At 38.2% G+C, this 21,600-nt stretch overlaps 4 protein-coding genes across 5 annotated transcripts; 2 read left to right on the top strand and 2 right to left on the bottom strand.

Moving 5' to 3' along the window:
• Positions 1-3,383: 3,383 nt before the first annotated feature.
• On the bottom strand, positions 3,384-5,385 carry LOC113492335 (ADP,ATP carrier protein). Its single transcript, XM_026869799.1, has one exon. The coding sequence runs from the start codon at positions 5,153-5,155 to the stop codon at positions 4,253-4,255; it is 903 nt and encodes a 300-aa protein (XP_026725600.1). The 5' UTR covers positions 5,156-5,385; the 3' UTR covers positions 3,384-4,252.
• A 678-nt stretch (positions 5,386-6,063) lies between these two features.
• LOC113492336 (transcription initiation factor TFIID subunit 10-like) lies at positions 6,064-9,245 on the top strand. Its single transcript, XM_026869800.1, has 3 exons — positions 6,064-6,080; positions 6,153-6,326; positions 7,556-9,245. The coding sequence occupies exons 2-3, from the start codon at positions 6,157-6,159 to the stop codon at positions 7,773-7,775; spliced, it is 390 nt and encodes a 129-aa protein (XP_026725601.1). The 5' UTR covers positions 6,064-6,080; positions 6,153-6,156; the 3' UTR covers positions 7,776-9,245.
• Positions 9,246-11,089: 1,844 nt separating this feature from the next.
• Positions 11,090-12,302, bottom strand: LOC113492334 (THAP domain-containing protein 4-like). Its single transcript, XM_026869798.1, has 2 exons — positions 12,070-12,302; positions 11,090-11,517 (listed from the first exon to the last, which is right to left on the bottom strand). The coding sequence occupies exons 1-2, from the start codon at positions 12,215-12,217 to the stop codon at positions 11,156-11,158; spliced, it is 510 nt and encodes a 169-aa protein (XP_026725599.1). The 5' UTR covers positions 12,218-12,302; the 3' UTR covers positions 11,090-11,155.
• Positions 12,303-12,742: 440 nt separating this feature from the next.
• On the top strand, positions 12,743-19,708 carry LOC113492333. Of its 2 annotated transcripts, XM_026869797.1 has the most exons (5): positions 12,743-13,139; positions 13,226-13,323; positions 13,700-13,750; positions 19,013-19,108; positions 19,452-19,708. In XM_026869797.1, the coding sequence occupies exons 1-5, from the start codon at positions 13,135-13,137 to the stop codon at positions 19,643-19,645; spliced, it is 444 nt and encodes a 147-aa protein (XP_026725598.1). In that variant the 5' UTR covers positions 12,743-13,134; the 3' UTR covers positions 19,646-19,708. The 2 variants fall into 2 exon arrangements, with proteins under 2 accessions (XP_026725598.1, XP_026725597.1); XM_026869796.1 differs by lacking the exon at positions 13,226-13,323.
• The last annotated feature ends 1,892 nt before the right edge of the window (positions 19,709-21,600 follow it).

Genomic DNA, 21,600 nt, shown 5'->3' with positions numbered 1-21,600 from the left:
ACAAAATGATCTGCGTACTTGCTACTTCCCGTAGCAAATCAAACTACGTGAAAAATCAATCGAGCTTTTTTTAGATAGTCTTAGTTATGAATGAACTAACTAACTTTATTTTAATTTGTCGTTTTACTTTATGTTATATGTGTTAAATAAAATAATTATAGTTCAAAAAATTTAAGGGCGCGAGGCCCCTGCAAGAGCGATTGGCCCATTCGCCACCCCCTAAGGCCGCCACTGGCTATACTATAACGTATAATGATTAGACAAGGCTTTTCTGCAATAAACTTTTCTGTTATAATCTTTAGTTCTATTTCGATACATAATTGGCTTGCAGGCTTGCGATTCATAAAATAAAAATATTCAGTTGTAATAAAAATATCTAAAAGGTGGGAATCCTTCTCAAGTTACTGGCGGGCAGATGAATTCGATATTCAAACAAACCACAAAGATGAATTACATACAGACACAGGTAACTTGTCATACAGCCACAGGCGACAAAAAATATTGCTTGAATTATTTACTTAGATATATTGAAGTCCTACGATTTTTAACGCATTTTCTTTCAGTTTCACAAATCGTCGTTTTGCTCTAAAATCGATCGTTTTCCAGCTAGAAAATGTACTCCAGCTACTTGTCTATAAATTCCCATCAAAATCAGACTTATTAATGTTTAGATGCAGAAACAAATGGAGAAGGTAATATTTTTGAAATATTATTGTCCGCTTTTGCCCGAAAATTTTAGCTGTTTGATCAACCAACGTATTGAAATAAATGAAAAAAAAAACATCAATATTATTATTTGTTTGTATCCATGACATATTATATGTTTTAGATAAAGAGAGATAGAATACTTTCGACATTCGGCAGCCGTCTTCATCTTTAAAATTTACAGGTAAGTATTCTGCAAATACAAACACCATTCAACGGACTTCAAAAAGAGGTTTTAAGTTCACACCTTTTATTTTTTTGCTCGCTTGTTTTTAAGAGCACCGGCATTTTCCTGCATGACTAAGTTTTAAGCAGAAACGATGTAACAAAACGCAGGGGCTAGCGACCTCCACGGAAAGATCGATAAAGTACTGTAAACATTAATGAGAACATTACAAGGACATTTAAATACGATGTAGCTTTTATACGAAATCTCATTACTAGTAGAAAAGTTACAGGCTGTTACAGGCTGACTCTCGCTTGATAATATATGATCTTTAAAAAAAACTATGAGTTTGTATGGCGGCGCTTCGGCGGTCGCGCTAAGATTGTTTTTTTTTGTATTAGGTATAGCCATAGTACCCTAACTCTGTATGTATTTAGAATCACTGCTGCAATTCCATGGCTTACAATAAAGAATATCCTAATCGAATCTAATCTTTAGCACAGCTAATGTGTATGACGGCTGATGATGTTAAACGTCGACCTCGGTAAGTATCTATTATCTAGGCTGTACCCTTATAACATTCCGATTAAGCTGTCTGATTATTTACGAGAATCAAGAGTGTGGTATCTATGTTTTAAATTTATAGATAATCTACGCTACATTTTAAACAAACTGTAAAATATATTTCTCGTTTTTACTTAAATTTATGCAATAAATATTGCCTTTCAAAGAAAGTATAGACAGTCAATTCAGAAACTTGTATTAACAACGCCTTACACTGAAATAAGGCTTTCGCTACTATGTTAACTCAGAGATTTAATTATAGAAACATGATAAAATAGCTTAGACACATAGGCAACACCCACCTAAGTTTATTTAAATTGTTTTACCCATATTTTTTCCGTAACGCCAGCAGCCATATTGTTTTTCATTCATAAAACATCCTTCCCTTGTCCACCATTATAATCGCATTCATTCTAAACGTCAAAATTAAACTTTTTTAATTTCATTGCCCATGACCTACAGTAATTACAGCCAACTCTATAAACACGTGCCCGTCATAATTTACACGCGATTGGCTGGCGATGATTCAGTTACCATTTCAGACGGTCAACTATTTAACTAATAAAGCGCAAATTCTACTCTTTCCTTTGATTTCGAACTGAATCAACTGGTTTTAAGGTCTATTTTCCCCTGTATTGTGTGTTACGGCTGTTTAATTCAGGTCATTTCCTTTGCTATGATGATATTGATTGATAAAACTTAGGTTAGTTTTTCACTGATGTGAGTCAATTGTATTTATACTTTCTGCCAATGAAACCTTAGATAACAATAGCATCTTATAATCGTTGATTACATACTTGGTATCTAGGTACCTATTTAACATTTTATCAAACATGGCGTCTAAAATATAATTGTATGTCAATTTAATTGAAAATAATGACTGAAAGTACATAGATGAAACTGTTTCCGTTTAAAAAATAAATATAATGAATCGAATCTGACGAATGCACGACGTTCGCCAGTCGCCACGCTTCCATTTACCCGCTAACCTAAATTTCTAGCTAGAGTGACCGGCATTTTTAGGTTAGATTATATTTTATCGCATTTTGCATTACTTTACAATTTATTTCTGTTAAACATATTGATCTGATACATCATGCTTGAAAAGGGTAAATCTTTGAATTTCAAGCCAACGTACCAACAATAATCTATAAAAAATATCTAGGTATGAAATGATTATGAATGTAGCACCTATTGGATTATAAAATACTTGCAAGCAATAAAAGGTAATAGGTTAGCAACAGCAGATTAATGCTTATATGATATCCTTGACCTTAGTTTTTAGGAATAATAACGCCTCGTTACATAAACGCGAACGTCAAAAATTCAAAATGTCTGCCGCGCCGCAGATCCCGCTTTCGGCGCCATGACATCTCAAGATAATATTAAACTCTTTTCAAGGTCATTTCTATCGACGTAAGGCCAAATCATAAGGTCTACCGACGTTTTCTAGTCAGTACAGGTCAATCACTTACTAACGCTAAATTATCCTTCAATGAATGAATCTTGAAGTTGTTTGAAATCAGCCATTTTATTTACTCGTGATCGGCGTTACGTAACCCCAGTCGGCAGTCGCTCCCGTGTTGTTACGTCATCAATATTTGACACTTGCCTTTATGTATGTAGGTAACCTACGTCACAATGTAACGTCTTGTAACTAAGGCAATTATTTCTTAATTAATTTGATTTAAAAACTGGAGTGCATGTTGCCAAGCTGTTTACTGCAGTTTATTGAACTATGTTAGTCATTTTTGTGTTAGAACAGTGGCTACTGGGAGGAGACATGAGTAAAAATTGAATTAATTGATCTTTTGATTATAGGTTTCTGTAAGGTTTTACCTAGTAGAGTACCAAAGAGTACTTAGTCTTAATGAAAAAAGAACTTATTTTCAGTTCTCTGCTTACGTAAGACTTGAAATTAGGTAAATTGTTAAGTAAAAGTCAAGTGTTATTTATTTAACATTTAATTTTCTAGAATAATCACTCTTAGCATGAATTTTTCACACCAAAAAACTCACACCGAGCAAGATGGTCACAAGTATCCGGTTCTTCACTGGTTTGATCACAACTCCAGTACAATGATGTTCTCTAATGATGTTAACATGTGGTTTCAACTACATAGCAATAGCACTTTTTAAAAGTGAACTAAAATTATATTCCTACTAGGTTACCATGCACACTTCATAGCACATATACATACTGCATTGTTACATAACAGCTTCAATCACATGATTTTGGATTCCACGGCTTTTACATGATTTTACACAGCATTCTGCGTTAAACACTTATTACAAAGTACAAGGTCTCACTCCCAATGCCACAAAGGTAATAGATTGATTCAGTAACCACATAACAAGTGAAAATCTACCATGTTTACAATAGATCCACTATAATGATGTCTATTCCAACAACAGATGATATTATTAGTATATAGTTTACCAAGGAGGTAAGTACATCTAACCTTGGCCTCTACGCTTCAACATTGAATGAAAATGAGGATGTTACATAACACACTGGCTGGCTAAATATGATCACAGGCAAAATATATTTAGAAGAGTTCTAAATTCAAATAAATAAAAAGTATTCTAGTGTTATGCAACTTTTCAGCTGAGGTTAGCCAAGCAATTATGTAATATACCAATGTTCAATAAAACAAAATACATGTTGGAATTCGTGTATAACGCTTTTATTTAACTAAAATAAGTTACTAGGTTAATTTTCGCGTCTAATAATACATGATTTAAGGGAGTGGCTATCAGTGGTGATTTGGAATCACAATTAATTGTAATTATGGTAACAATTATTCTTACATTAGATTTAGAGAACCTTCTTGATCTCATCGTATAACACAAGCACGAAGGCGCCTCCAGTTCCTCTGAGGACGTTGGAGAAGGCACCCTTGAAGAAGGCGCCAGTACCCTCGGTCTTGGCGATGGTGGCCCAGCAGTGGATGGTGCTCTTGTACAGGATGTCAGCCTTGGCACGGCCAGACTGCATCATCATACGCCTACGGACCGTGTCGAAGGGATACGAGATGATACCGGCGACGGTGGTGACGGTCTGCGCGATGGCCCAGCTGATGACGATGGGGGTGTTCTTGGGGTCGGGCAACATGCCACGCGCGGTGTCGTAGAATCCGAAGTACGACGCACGGTAGATAATGATACCCTGCACCGACACTCCGAAACCTCTGTACAGACCGATGAGACCGTCGGACTTGAAGATCTTGCTCAGGCAGTTTCCGAGACCGGAGAACTCACGCTGTCCGTCTCCCTTGCCGACGTCGGCGGCGAGACGGGTACGGGCGAAGTCGAGGGGGTACACGAAGCACAGGGAGGTGGCTCCGGCGGCACCACCGGAGGCGAGGTTACCCGCGAAGTAGCGCCAGAACTGCGTGTTCTTGTCTACGCCACCGAGGAACACCTGCTTGTACTTGTCCTTGAAGGCGAAGTTCAGCGCCTGGGTCGGGAAGTACCTGATGACGTTGGCGAGGTTACCACGCCAGAAGGACAGGGGACCCTGCTCCTTGGGAATGCGGACGAAGGCATCGACGATACCCTTGTAGCGCTGGTCAGCGGAGATCTGTTTGCTGACGTGCTGGACCTGGAGCAGCAGCTTGACACGCTCGATGGGCGCGACGGCTGTCTTGGAGACAGCGGCGGAGACACCGCCAGCGATGAAGTCTTTCGCGAACGCGACCGGATCAGCGAGGTTCGACATTTTGTTCGATTAGGTAGGTGCTCACTTGGTAATTACCTCGCGGGTCGAGGTGGAAACTGGGTACACACACGGAATGGAATAAATCACGAAACACGAACCCCTGATTATTAAATCAGGAGATTTAGAGTAATTTCGTGATCACGGGAGCACAAGGGGTAGGTGTGTGCCTTTTTTGAAATTCGATCGATCACGTTCTCTCGCAGTTCTGCCCGGAGGAGCGGCGTAAAAGAAGGAAGGAAGGGGCAGCTGGTGCCAACCACACGGAAAAGCACCACGAGGTCAGGGTGACCATTACAAATAAATAAATTTCCACTAAATTCTAAAAATAAGTCACTCAATTATTAGACTTTTAAGTAGTCCAGCGCCTAAAGTTAAGGTTCATTAATTATGAAATCCATATATTAAGTCGATAAATTAGAATTAATACACAGTAGTTAACATTTTCACACATTTACATTGAGACCTGTGCTCTAAAAATATGGAAACGTCCAATACATTTTTTTGAACTCAATCTTTACTCGAATTTATTCAACATCTTCTATTTTTTGAAGATTTACAGAATTAACAATTTACATTTATTACCCACAAATGAATATAAAATACATATTTCGGGGAAAATACTGAAGGATGGAAACCCATGAATGACGTGCACATTTTGCGTTTAGTTATAGCTCTAGATTTTACTTTTTTTGCTTATAAAAGGGTCATATTTCCTGCCCTTTTGCCTAATTTCCCCTTACAATAACTTGAAAATATCAAAAAAGTTACTGTTCATTAATAATAATGGTATTTTACAAATAATTTTACTTTTATATCAGGAAATATTTTAGAAGAGTTTTGTCTAGTAACAAAACGTGATCAGGTTAACCAACCTCCTTCCCCAATGACATTGAACTGTAGAATTTTTCTACATTATCTGTGTTGAGTAAGTAAAAAGTGTATCCCTGAAGTTTGGTTTTTGTTTATTTTATAATTAGTCCGATGTTAATGTTGACAGCGCCATGCAGATGAGTCGCATGGGCTCACCGTCTGTCGCGATGGACGACGACACTGGCGCTGGCCATGCTCTTAGCGACTTCCTCCTACAACTCGAGAACTACAACACTTCAATCCCAGATTCCGTGGTTGCACACTACTTGAATATGTCTGGCTTCGAATCCCAGGACCCTAGGTAACTGTATTTCCGTCTTTATTACTCATACATTATCTACAGATACTAAAAACACCAGAAAAGAACTCAAAACGATGTGATTTTTGAAGGTCTTTGTTGTCTTTTAAAACCCACACAACAAGTCTTGGAGTGGGTGCAAGGAGTATTTGTAAGTAATAACTCTGAAGAGGTTGACTCTAAGTTTGTACTTTGCTCCCTCACTTATTAGGCAGTCATACTTAAGTATTTATTTTATCATAAATTGTCCCTTTCCATTATTGCCTATAGTTAGAAACCAAATAAAAGTATTTGTTAATTGTGAACCCACACACAATTTTTAGAGTAGATTAATCTAATTATTTTTGTAGAATAAGTATGACTAAATTATCAATCTTGTGTCAAACTATAAGTATTGAGGTACTTATAAAATTGTTTATAACTACTCTTTGCCTAACCTATCAAGAAAATTGAATGTAATAGACAAGGGAAAATCTTACAAACAAAAATAAATTATTTTGCAACATTGTTTGATCAATATATTTTCACATTAACAGATTTCAGTAGGGTCAATGTATAAACATGCACTGACACAGGTAAATGAATTACAAGGACTATAACTATTGTTTTGTTGGATAATAATAAGATTTTGAAATAAAGCTCTTTTCTCATTTCTATTTTAGTTTCTGATTGAACATCATTGCATGTGCTGTGAAATATTACTGTAGCTTCAAATGCCATTTTATTGCCAGAACCTAATAACCAAGATTATTCTTGGTTAACAGGCATTATATTGTTGCAATCAAGGCAAAAAGCTCATAAAATTCTTAATGATAATTTATTTAAACAACATACTTTAATTATTTGATAAAATTCTTGTTATTGTTATTATAAATAAATAAATGCGGACAACATCACATACATTGTTCTGAACCCAAAGTAAGTTGCTAAAGAACTTGTGTTATGGAATTCTGATACAACGAAGGTACCACAAACACCCAGACCCGAGACAATGTAAAATCGTGATTTTTTACATTGACCCGACCGGGGATCGAACCCGGGACCTCAGAGCTAGCGACACCTTGGAACCGGTGCTCACGCCACTCAACCACGGAGGTCGTCGAAATTATATAGTTTCTCTCTTTTTAAACTTAATCTAAATGAGAATTCCATCGCCACTACCATTTCAGCCATAACAACTATTTAAATTTACCAAAAATCTGTCACTAAAGCTACATATCAAATGATTCCAGGTTGATCCGCCTCATAGCGCTAGCATCACAGAAGTTCCTCTCGGACATAGCCAACGATGCACTCCAACACTGCAAGATGCGGACAACGAGCCAGATTACGCAAAGTTCCAAGAACCAGAAAGGTCCGAAAGAAAAGAAATACGTTATGACCATGGAGGATTTAGCTCCTGCCTTACAAGAATATGGAATAGTCGCGAGAAAACCACATTATTTCGTCTGAATATGAAGTGTGACGTATGAATGTAATCAAGCCTTTTTACGGAGATAATTTTTAAATGTTCCCATTGAAATAAAACTATTAAATTTGTTCTAAGACCGTTAGGTTGAATAGGGTGAGTAGATTGCGTGGGATGAATAGGAATCGAAAGCTTTTTAAGGATAAAATTTTATTATTATTATTAAAAAAGAAGTAGTCTTGGTCCAGATGATACATGGTTTACTCATGCGTCCGCATCGGGATCGCCCGACTAGTTTCATGAGCTCATACGACGGTTCGTTGTCGTTTATGCTCACGATCCCGATACTGCTAAACTAGTCAAGCGATCTCGATAAATGAGCGTGAGTGAGCCTTTGTATCATTTAATAAAATTACTCTATAATGTATGATAACTTAAAGGAACTCCCTGTTGTGGTTCAGAATGTATACCATTACAACTTCAAATAATATTATGTTTTTGGAAACGTGACAGAGCATTACGTAGCATAGGAAGCATCTCTTCCGAAAACACGCAATATTATTTTGAAATGGACTGGTAGACCTGAAATCTTGTCGGTAGATTTTCTATCAGAAAATCTTATTTTTTATCAGAATCACCAGTCTCATTAAAATGAGGTTTTACCTTGTATACCTTTCTTATTTAACAAATTTTCTTGGAATTGGTCTATATTCTATTCCCGCGGTGTCTATTTACCTTATTCTACCAATTTAAATGTTATTCAACGGGATAGGCAAATAATTAAACAGTCTTAAGATTCCAGCAATAATTATAATAAATAAGTTTCCAAACTGCTCTGATCTTCGAGTGTTTAAAATGAAAGAATATTAAATATTTAATAAACTATGAAATCTGTTTAAAATAGTTTTATTTCAATGATTTGAACCTCTTGGAAACTAGTGGCTCTACTATTTTATTCTTTGCCTTATCTTAAAAGTTCATTCTGTCAAAACAAGATCTTTAAAGACTTACAAGATTTTATCATAAGAGTATTGCCAACCGCAGAAATAAAGGAATCGCGTGGGCCAAAACTGCTATTACTATAGGCGTAAATAACAAATATTTCAATTAATTTCATAAAATAACTTGTATATGCCTTGGCAGAGGAAAAGAACAGTCTTCCAAACAATAAATAAAATAATTTAAAATTAACGCTTTCATTTGACAGCTTTTTACATTTCTTTCCTCATTCTTTATTTCCGTCTTCTTTCAAGGTGTATATAAAAAAACATGCATATTTTTTACGTTAATAAAATTCTGTGTATTTGTAGGAAGAATCTGACAAATTTGTTACTTAATGATTGTTGCTGATGTATTTTGATGATTCTAAATTTATAGTCCAATTTGTCGTTCGAATATTTAGGTAATTTATAACATTTGCATTACTTTAAGTTTAATTTTGTTATTGTATCGTTGCTATCTAGAAAATGGGCGATAGGGGTAATTATTATAAATAAACATTCATTTCACATATTCTTGTGTTGTTTTTAATTTTTTAAATATTAAATGTAAGCACAAAACAGTGGAGAAACAGAAACAAGATAAATATGTACAAGCTTATTGAATAGGCAGTCTCTACCAGCAGACCCGCGATGTAAAAATTGGATGATGAAAAATACTTTGCAAAACACTTTGATAACTATTAAATGATGTAACGGTTTACTCACGCGTATTCATCGGGGTAGCCCGACTAGTTTCGGACCCAACGGAGTCCTTGATCATGAGCAGACACGGCGGGATCGCGAGTCGAACTGAGTTCGAGTTCGACTACCGGGCTACCCCGATAAATACGCGTGAGTAAACCGTTACATCATTTAATAATGAATCTGTCTCACGATAGTTATTATAAAAATACTTTGATAACTGTCGAGCAATTGTATGAAAACTAAAATCATCATCATCCTATCCCTCACTCAAAAATGTTGGGGTCGGCTTCTAGTCTAACCGGATTCAACTAAGTAACAGTGTTTTACAAGGAGCGACTGCCTATCTGACCTCCTCAATTCAGTTGCCTGGGTAACACGATACCCCTTGGTTAGGCTTGTTGTCAAACTCAGGTCAAGTATGAGATTAGCCTCATGAAGAAAAAACTAAAACAAAACTACTAGCTACAAATTATACGAACTGCTGCAACCAGCTGTTGCTCGCGGTTTCACCCATCTAGAGTCGGTTATAGCTACAAAAACATAACCCACCGTTCTCGAAGTCTGATCATTTAAATTAACACATAAACTATGGCAAACCAAAACTGCTGGCTAAATGACAGCTACCTCTTTACGATATTTCAACGAAATCGGTCCAGCCATTTGGGCGTGAACAAACACTTACAAACTTCCGTGTTTATATGCATTCATTTCGTAATTCGTCTAAATATTCTGAATAATGTTGCATCTAAAATTGAAAGTAAATCCATTGTGTTGACAAAAATATAATTTCCTATCTCCAAGATAATTAGGTATTTTCTCAGTTATCACAGGATACTCAAAAAAACAAAATCAAAATAAATTAAAATCAAATTTTTAAGTGTCATAAGAATCCCTGGCGATGTGCTCTGCCATACATCCACACATAATAAAATTACTGATGTATGAATGGAAATTAGATTAAAATTATTCGAATACTTCTAACATTTTACGATTAAAAATTCTTTAAATTAACTGAGTTTTCCACCTGTACTGAATTTCCCAATTTTTGTGTTAGCACATTGTGTATGTCCATTATGTTAATGCAATTTCCATTCATTTTCAATTTTGAATTGCGACATTTAGGCCCCAGGCCTTACACCATACAGATAATTCAATTTTGGTACAATATTATTCCCATAAGTACATATTTTAGGTTTAAAACAATAAAAACCATACATCAATAAATAAAAAGTATTTTATTACGTAATGACAACTTAGTCACATACATATAAATAAATGAAAGGAACTTTCAAACTTACATAGTTTAATAAAAGAAAGGAACTTTCAAACTTACATAGTTTTAACACAATATGACAAAAGTTAAATATAACCTAAATATCACCCGTTTGAAAACCTACAGCTAAATAAATTAAAACAAAAGAATATTCAAGCAAAGGTTAAGATTCTTACTGTGTTTTCGACTCGTTTTATTTAAGGTAGATAAAAATACGAGTGTTAAAACACTTAAAAAAGTATGGAAGACAATATATTATGTAGGCCTTATGTACCATTGGTCTTTAACAGTCTTGCTTTCGATGAACAACAAAATAAATGGGTTATTTATTGCATAAAAGCAATTAACACCTTGCAATATTGTTTACTTTGAAAAAATCAGACTTAAAATGCAATTAGTAGTTAAATTAATAAATACTTAGGAAATAATAATTTTATTTGGAACATAGAACTTTCTAGAACATAACCTACTCCTCAACTTTCTTGTATACAGCTTTCAAATGTTCCGTCAAGGGAGTACTGTCGGTCTCCATGCAGAGAAGAACTTCCAACGTATCTGGTGCTACCAACGTTATAACCCTCTTCAGTTTTTTAACAAACGGAGGCTTTGCAAATGATATTCTCGTTAGGCTCACGGTCTCAAGCGTTACTTGTTTAGCTTCTACGTCACAGTGGCCCTCTTCGAGGGATGTGAGGCCAAAGTTGTGGCTGACTACGAAAGCAAGCTCATTGGTTCCAGGCTTAATGCGGAGAAACCCTCGTTCCTGATGCATTGGAGTCTTCTTTTCAGGATGCGTTGACGTTGATTTGAAGTTGAACATTGGTTGACCTGGAATTTGAAGTAAGCAATGTTATTTTTAGTTATTTCTGGATCCTGATTAGCAAAGTTTTTTTTATCATTTTTTAGTTGAGTCCCATTATTTGCATTTCATTGATTTCCAACTACCTCCCTGTGTCCCTGTGCTAGGTAAAAACCTGCCCCAAATTCTTTAAAATTGTCTGTCCAGGGCCCCATGGAACCAGCCAATGCAGTAAGCGTTTAGGTTGTCTCTCATGGATTTAATTATCTACTGTTGAAAATATTAATAATATAAATGATTTTATATCCATTCATAAAAGAAAATCATTCCTTTGCTTCAACATTCAGAAAAAGTATTCAAATTTTAACAATTGGCAGCAACTGATTCAATATTGAGTAACTACCCGGTTTTTTGTTTACATAACATTTACATTCCTTGCCAAGTCATTCCAACGAAGAAAATAAGAAATTACGTCGACCTAACTGTATGTTTAGCAAATGTTTTATTAATTTATAAAGAAAAAGTAAACGGGATATTTTATCTTCGATTTTTAATTGGTGTTTTTTTTTTAACTTACGTACCGATGCAAAGGAATTCCAAATCGTCATGATATTGAAAATCCGGTATGTTCGGATATGTACCGCGGCCTTCTTCAGTCCTCCAGCGACCAGCGAGCCAAGAAATTGGCGTCAAAGCTTCGTGTAATGCACACATTATATTTTTTATCATTCAAATCTTCAACAATTTTGAATAATGGACGAAGTTGATGGGTAGTTCAGTAACGAATTGTCACATCAGGATCAGTCGATTAAACCTGTCAAAATAGTTTTCTGTTTCGTGCAAAAACTGAACAAGCAAGGAAGGGTAAACTAAATATAATATAAATATGTGGTGACTATGTATAACAAGTTGTGATATAAAAAAGTCAAGATTGGTTATGAGGACAGAAAACTACACAGATTTATAAATTTGTCCATAAAAGATTTTCTTTTCAAACAATGACTACCAGTTTGCAAAGAGTTCGTTCCGAAATTTATTTAGAATATTGTTGCAACTTGCAAGCCGAAAAAGTGTAAAATTTTTTGGTTGGCACTATTGCAGAAATGTCAAATTCTGATGCGAACCTTTTTTCGTAGTGTGGCCCTAAAGAAAAAGTTATAAAATAAATATCAAGAACATTTATATTTCTTGATATTTTAGAAACAACAAAATCTGTCTTTAATATTGCATCATAAATTATTCAGATTTACCGTTCATGAGCACCTTTGAGTTTATAACACAAATTTTCAAGGAGTTTCTCTATCGAACATCAAGATGACATCCAAAAACGCATGTCTCGACCCTCATATAAAAAATAAATTACCAAAAGATAAATAACTTATATAAAATTACAAAATGACATCGTGCATGTACAGAGAAAAGTATGAGATTAACTTCCGTAACACGAATGGGAAGCGGAAACTCAGAAATACTCGAATTCTGTCGCGTAACAGTTCGATGTCTGCTAAAACGAAGAATTTTATCCAAAAGATTTGTTACAAAAAGACGGCGTCTATTGATATGACACGGTATGGCTTTATAAATGACAGCAAGCTACATCCCGTGAATTTGTTGCTGCGTCCTTTGAAGGCGCAGCTCGAACGGATATGCGGTTAGTTAAATTCATAATTTGGTGACATTTACAATTTATTAATCCACGATTTTGACAACAAGTGTGTTTGAAAATTTTACCGATAGCCAAGGATGTAAGTTGCGAGAGCAAATTAAGAGTAAAAGATTTAACCACGTATGGCTATCAGGATCTTTCCAGTGCATTATAATGGGTTGTGTACAAGGTTGGTATTTTTAATGGTTTGACTACTAAACAAAAGTTCGTTGTATACGTTACCTTAAACCAAGGATGTCCAACGTTTAAAGGAAGTGGTGAAAGGAGGTGCGAAAGTTCAAATGCGTTGGCGGGTAACGGAATTTGGGTCAACCTTGGCTGATAATTCCTCGAGTGGATAACTTTTACGCAAAGTGACGATTTAATGATGTGATAAGTCCTTTTTTCTAGTGACATTTGGCCACACTACTTAATGACAATCATAGAACCACCTCATCTGTTTCGGAAGCTTACTACAGCGCACTTCGCGATGTATTTTAGCATCTGTCTCCATACTGTCAATAACATTTTCAGTCACTATCTAAAACTATTATTTAATATTTCAGGGAAACCCTCAAGACACGCATCTGGACGTAAAAATACGCCGGTAAAAAAAGGTACAATACATCACCTAATGTACTGGACTAACGTATTTCTTAACGCAGCAAATATTTTATTGGAAGAAAAATATACTTAGCCTATCAAATGATCAGGACTACCAATTTATTAGATTAGATTAGATTAGATTAGAATATTCTTTATTGTACACCATGGAATTACAGCAGTGATTCTTAATACATACAATGTTAGGGTACAATGGCGGTCTTATCGCTAAAAGCGATATCTTCCAGACAACCTTTGGATGGACAGGAAAAATATCAGTATGTACAGAGGTAGGTGGTGCACTATTGTTAAAAACATGTAAAGGTATACATAAACATACATAACATAGAAATAAGAAATAAAATGAATACATACAATAATCAGATAATCAGTGTTTAAGATGACTTTAAAGAAAGGAGATGGTCTTTTACCAGTTTTTTAAAGGTGCTAAGTGTCTGAGCCTTTCTGATTGATGCAGGGAGTTTGTTCCACAAGCGCACACCTTGCACAGTAAAAGACCTATCGAAGAATCCTGTGGAGTGAGGTGGCATCTTAAGTCGCAAATTTTCCGATGACCTCAGGCATCGTGAATGTGTGTCATTAAGGAACTGGAAACGTTCTTTGAGGTAAATGGGAGTTGAAGGACCAAAAAGAGTACTATAAAGTAATGAAAGAATATGCGCATTCCGGCGAAGGCGAATAGGGAGCCACTTGAGCTTCAGACGAAATTCAGACACGTGATCATATTTGCGTAAACCAAATATGAACCTAATGCAAAAGTTCTGAAGACGCTCAAGTTTATCTAGCTGTGCCTCATTTATATCAAGATAGCTGACATCAGCATAATCGAGGATGGGAAGCAAAAGGGATTCCGCAAGTGCAACTTTAGTGGCAGTTGGTAGAAAGTGACGAAGTCTCCTAAGCGAACCAGCCGAGCGAAACAATTTTTGACCTACCTCTCGAATCTGTTGGCCCCAAGTGAGATTTCGGTCAATGTAAATACCCAGATTCCTGACTGTGTGGCTAATTGGTACTACAGCACCGTTGAAAATAATCTGGGGCAATTGCGACCAATTAATTCGGGAGGTAAGCCTGGAACTGCCCACAACGATGGCTTGCGTTTTCTCAGGGTTAACTATGAGCCCATGGGCTGCACTCCAATCCGAAATTCGTGCAAGATCGGCGTTTAATTTAATTAAACCTTGAGGTAATTCGTCCAGCGTGACCTGCGAGTATATTTGCATATCATCTGCATAAAGGTGGTAAGATGAAAGAAGATCCTTCGAAATATTATTAATAAATAAAGAAAACAGCAACGGAGAGAGAACACCGCCCTGTGGTACGCCAGCATGGGTATCACACCATGAAGAGATTATACCTTCAATGGATATACGTTGCCGTCGGCCGTACAGGTAACTCTGAAACCAATCAACTGCCGTTGGAGATATGTTAAGAGAGCGCAGCATGCCAAGGAGTATATCAAAATCGACGGTGTTGAAGGCATTGCTGAAATCAAGCAAAGCAAGAATCGTCAGCTTGTTACGCTCCATGGCCGCTCTAATGTCATCCGCAATGTTTACTAGAGCAGTTACTGTACTATGTCCTGGACGAAATCCGGACTGGAATGGATTTAGAAGGTTGTTCTTGTGCAGGAAAGCGGTTATTTGATCGTGAACAAGGCGCTCAAGAACTTTGGAAAGGAAAGGTAGAATGGAGATAGGACGATATTCAGAGAAAGAAGCGGGATTGGGTTTTTTGGGTAGGGGAATAATTTGCGCCTCTTTCCAAGCAGTTGGAAAGACTCTAACAGAAATGGAATAATTTAGGATATGGGTTATTACAGGAAGGATCTCGTCCAGGATAGGGAGTATCATTTTGCGGCTGACGCAATCGCTTCCAACAGCGTTAGAAGTAATTGATAAAACGCTCTTCTTCACACCACAAACCGAGAATTGATCAAAGAAAAATTGTGAGTAGTCGGGAGTTGGAAGGGACGAAAGAACATTTAATGTGATAGCCTTGGAAGCCCCATCACATTGGGACGGAGAGCTAAAGTGTAAATTTAATGACTCAAGGTCAACATCCTTAGAGATTGCGTCGTGACGCGACTTTCCCACTCCCATTGTCCTAAGAAACTTCCAAACCTTTGCGGGTTCGCTGTTTTCGACCGATGCATGAATGTGTCGGCGTTGAGCATCTCTACACACCTTATTACAGTGATTGCGGATGGTCGTGTATTTTTCCCAAGTCGATGTACTGGGCCTGCGCTTAAACCTATTTTTGGCTACAGCTTTCTTCTCTAGGAGGCTTTTTATTTCTTGTGTAAGCCAAGGTGCTGGGAGATGCTTGACTTTGACCGGCCGCACAGGAGCATGATGGTCGTAGAGTGTCATAAGAGTTGCATTAAATATTTCCAGTTTATCGTCTATCGACTCAGCAGCCACCAGATGCGACCAGTCAATGCCAGCAGCATCATCACGCAGGTTGTCCAAATCCATACCACCAAAGTTACGCCGCATCAGGATCGGACGTTTCGCTCTAGGAGGGCGGATTTTGTAGGAAAGGTATATAAGATCGTGATAGGAGAAGGCATCAGCTGAACACTGGCCGTGCTTAGCAACATGCTCGTTAGAAGAGACCAGAATGAGATCAAGAAGTGATGGAACAGAGTGCGGGAAATGATGGGTGGCACCAAGTGGAAGAATTGAAATATTGCACGATTGAGTTGTAGACTTAAAAGTAGAGGATCGTGAATCATTTTTTATAAGGCAGGTATTAAAGTCACCCATAACGATGGTATGACTGTAAGAAGGAGTAAGGTTTTCAAGGATAGTTTCGAAAGAGGAAAAGAAATTGACACGCGAAGAAGGACAGTAATAAACGCCAAGCAAAACCTTTGCACTATGGAGGGTAACTTCTAAAAAGAGATGCTCCCCAGCATTGAGTGGGGGTGGCTGTGCTGACATACTGACGATGGAGAAAGGAATTTGTGCTCGAAGGTATATGGCAACACCGCCACCAACACCGTTTGTACGATCATTTCTAATTAGTTGATACCCGGGTAGGGAATAGGAAGTGGAAGGTAGGCAAGGTTTCAGCCAAGACTCGGACACAAGGATTGCATGGATATTCTTACAATTCAAACTTGCCAGCATATCATGGAAATGAGCCGGAATGCTCTGTGCGTTTATATGGACTACATTCAGATTCCCGGGAACACCAGAAAACTGCGACTCGAGGGTTTCACTTAAAGACGGAATGCTAGTAAAACTATCATTACTCGAAGCTGATAAAAAGGTTTCATCGTCACTAATCGGGTAAGCAAGGGACATATAATTATATTTGTATGTATATATATCATAAACAATATGAATAAATTTAATAGTAGAATAACTATAATAACTAAATAAAATATACAAAACCAAACAAAAAGTCCACCCGCCGGTTCTGTGTTACAATTCTAGTGAAATATGTACATATCAATAGTTTAAATTAAAAAAGAGGGTAGGACTGCCTCACGGCAACACGAAACTGTTAAACTTAATATGTAAAATATAATGACTATGGAACGCAACTGCAGCTCAAAAGCCGTTAGGCCAAGATTGACAAAATAACTGTCATAGACATTACATAGGTGACAGTTGATACGGGAAAATAGTGCTTGTCATAAACTAATTGAAAAACGTAATAACGGTTAAAATCGTTCAACGATAAGTTTTAAAGCATAAAAATAAAGGTAAATGAGAAAACTTTGTCAAATTTTACGTGTTTTGCCATGAAATAAAATCTAATATGAATGAATTACTAAAGTTATGGAATACGGACAAAGTAAAAGGTTACCGTGAAGCAGCCATGCGGACTCGGAATACACCTGCAACCACTATTTCCTAACTGCCACAGCCCGCTTCTTTCGTGGTACAGCAGCAGCGACTATGGCGGGCGATACAGAAGCTGGAGATGTTGCGACGTGCTTGACAGGGCCCTCTGGAGAATCAGCTATCGCAATAACATCTCGTGTGCTGAGAACCCGGCGCTTGGTACCGTCGGCACCCAGTACAAACACCTCGCCTCGCTGTGTCCAGCAGTTGGAGATGCCGAACTTCTCACGTGCCATCATGAAAGCGTCGTGCCGCGTCTTCGTCAGAAATTCTGACAAAGTGATGCCGGAACCCTTCAACTTCGTCTTCTCGAACCAAATCCTATCTCTAACTTCCACGTCCCTTAACTTGAGGAGTATTGGTCGTGGTTTGCTCCCGTTGTTATTGCGGCCCATCCTATGGCACCTCCGTACGGCAGCAACAGAGAAGTCTGCAATTTTTACGTGCTCCAGCATCACGCCAGCGACCACCTGGGCAGTATCCTCTTTAGAGTGTTCAGGAACACCATGCAGGAGGAGTATTTTTCGGCGACCCCTCATCTCTAACGAGTCAACGTCTCGAGCGAGTGTCTCCATTTGTCCTTGGAGGCAACTGAGGACTTCTGTTACCATCATCCTGAATGCTGCGAAGTCTGCCGCCAAAGTGGCGGCTGAATTTGGGGACTGCTTCAACTCCGCCTCGAACTTGGACATGCGGTCATGAAAACTTTTCATCATGTCGGACATTGACCCCTGTAGAGCTTCCATGATGATAATTGCTTTTAAACTATTGTGGTTTTAAACTATTAATTGGATACCACAGAAACGGCAGGCAGTGAGTGTTAAATGTGTAATTTCATTTAAAACTTTGTGAATAAATACTTTTAACTATTGTTTCTAATTATTTAACACAGAGATCAAATTTCGCGACCACTCTCAGTGCTACCTCCGAGAGAACATTTATTGTCTTTCTATTTTCCACACCTTGCGTTACCCTGGACTATCTGCTTAACTGGACATTCGCAGAGCTTTTCTGGTTAGATCCGTCCGAATCCTCGTGGATTCGCTCTCCTTCGGTGATTGTAGTGTTAGACTTACTGACTGAACTTAAACAGCCGAGTGATGACTAAAAAAAAATGTGACTCTCACACTAAGACATTTAATGTTTATGTAGCGGGGGTTTCAAAAAGTTACAAGATTCATGCTTAAAAGCACCCAGCAGAACAAGCGTTATGGATAACACAAACGCTTATCAGGAGCTGGGATTGACCCGCGGCACGTCGTACACAGTGGGTTTGGCGTAGTCACCTATACGACTGCCCTCCATGTAGTCTACTTTGTTTACTTTACCCATAAAATTACATATTTCAAATTAAGCTAGCAGCTCCAGTAAGCCTTTAACTGTCAGGTTTTATTTCAGTTAAATTGGAGTTACCAGACTCGGCATCGTCCATGAGAACTTCTCGGCAAACCTTCACTCCTAGCAGTCAAAGCACCCCGCGGTCACCAAACTCAGGTTTGTTGTTTAATAACTTTGTTATAACAAATTCATCCATTTTGTTAAGAGAGTCTCGATTTTAATAAAAACGCCACTGACCCTGCCCGAAAACCAATGACCAAAGAAGTGTTAGTAGTACTCCACAATTTTCAAACAACGCCATCAAGTCTCAAACTAAGCAAAGCTTGTATTATGAGTACTAGCTCAACACCTATATTTGTCTGATACATGAAAATGTTAGCTTCGAAGTGTCGAAATTCAAAGAGGTCTGTCCAAAGTTGCGCTGAGTCTCCAATGGTCGGGTAGCAGGGTCTTATGTTGCTTAATATTTAATATTTTTTAATTTTGATCCTTTTTCCAGCTGCCAGTAGTCCCGGCACGCGTACCCCTCGCCGTCAGCCCCCCCGTCAATCTCATCAATCCCGTCCTCCACTTCGCAAGATCACTACGCCAAAGCCAGCGAACCCTCCTCATACGTATAAAAAGAAACGTGTCACCGTAGTATCAGCGACGAACAAAGTCAAGAAGAATGAAGTTATTGTCACCAGACGATAGAAAAAATTACCCTTGACGATTTTATTTTCTGAAAGTTTGGAGAAATAAATCTTTGATACGATATTTTGTTCATTTTTTTTTAACACCTGCACTCTGCTATACGTCTTGGCAGAACGTCTATATACGCCTAAAGATGAAGTAGCTTTGGGAGCATTGTGGGTTTTGATAATAGAAATTTGGCTGGTCTGTAGTGGCTAAAAAGACCCAGCGGCACTCTGAACTCGCCTGACTGGAAGCCAATGTCATCCAGCCCCCCACCGGCGACTGCCTGCCTTGCGGCAAGCCCCTCACGCTCCCCCCCAGAGGGAAGACCACTATACCTACCCAAGCCAAGTTCCAAAAGCAAACAAATTCTATCCGCATCGTGCCGAGGGCAAGGTGTGGGGAGAGCCGGACTTTCACCGACTAAAACCACCCCATAACCCTTACCCTACTACCCCCATATCCCTACTGGACTCTAGCTGGCCCTAGTCCTGTGGAATACTTGTCAAGGGATGGGTGCAAAGATCCCATCTCTCACTCCTCATAAGGACGGATGAGCAGGACGATACCCCCGTCTCCTTCTTGGCCTGTTAGATCGAGTGACGGGGAACCCTCCCAGAGCAGGCTAAACCTTAATCTAGCGTTGTTTCAACTTCCAGAGAACTAATTCAATTGAAACAGAACTTGGATCCATTGATGAAGATAAATGAAATTAAAGCAGTAAAAATAGTATTTACATATTTGTATAATATTAAGGATGCGAAGTTATTTACAGGATGGAGAGATCACTTATCATCGCACGTGCAGTTACCGCTCATTTTGCCTGTGCACTTATAATACTGTTTAAACGCCGGAGGAAACCTGCACGGACACGATTGATTCGCGACGCATTTCTCATGATCACAACATGCCTCATTTTCTTCCTTTTTTTGATTTTTATTTTTTTTGTCATCTTTTTTACCTTTCTTATCTTTTTTGTCGTTTTTATTATTCAGCTTTGCTAACAGTACTTGGCTAGATTTGTTAGCGATGGTTACTGATCCGGTTCGTGAAGGGATTGGTGTTGCAGGGGGCATCGCTCTCAACTGTTGATTGCAACAAATGCTAGACTGAATCTCTGTATCATCGTCGCTTTCTTCACATTTCTCTGGGCAGTGATCATTTGTTTTTGATGGTGTATCTCTTGTGCAAGACTCCATCGAGCAGGCTGCGTCTATAGTTTTATCTTTTTCCTGCGTGTCCGGGCAACCAGGACACGTTGCAGTTGATTGTTTTTGAGGAATCGGTGTTGGACAATATGACTTACTAAGACACGAAGCCGTTTTCGGCAGGGGCTTGTTTCCGCCACAGCAGGGGGTATAGCAAGACATGGCATCGACGGGTTCTTGTATACTGCACCGTTTTTCTAGCTCATTGGATGCTAGAGATTCTTCGGCGAGTTTTCTAAGCTTTTCTTGACAGCAAGCGGTAGCATTGAGCATTTCTCTGTCAAATTGCTTACAAATACGTGGTTTACCGTCTACTATTGGACCGCGAGGCGCGCCGCAGACTTGGACGGGTGGATCCGGCTGCCCGCAAGCTTCTGGCATGCAGTACTCTTCGTTGCAATCACATAATTGTGATGTCGACGCTGATGGCGTTGAATAGGTACTGGCCAAGCACTTCACTCGGGGCGGAATGTCTCTGCCGCGAATATCCTTGCTCTGGAGAATCATTCGCCTCGAAGGAGACATGCATAGTTGAGGATGGGCTCTCTTCTTTTTGGGCGGCATGGATGGAAGTTGTAGGCTAACAATTTATTTAATCCATTTGTCAGGGTGGTATATTTGTCTCAAATAAATTAAGTCATGTTTAATATTTAATTGTATTGCTACAGCATTATCACAACAAACTTTTCAGTCTTTGTTTATTTAAGTTTGGTTTGACAGACAGATGTAATCAAGTTCAGATTTACAGAGTAATGTAAATTATGT

The sequence above is a fragment of the Trichoplusia ni genome, chromosome 3 (assembly GCF_003590095.1).
Source record: "Trichoplusia ni isolate ovarian cell line Hi5 chromosome 3, tn1, whole genome shotgun sequence".
NCBI classification, from domain to species: domain Eukaryota; kingdom Metazoa; phylum Arthropoda; class Insecta; order Lepidoptera; family Noctuidae; genus Trichoplusia; species Trichoplusia ni.
The sequence above is the reverse complement of the archived record's forward strand: the minus strand, read 5'-3'. Positions and strand labels throughout refer to the sequence as shown.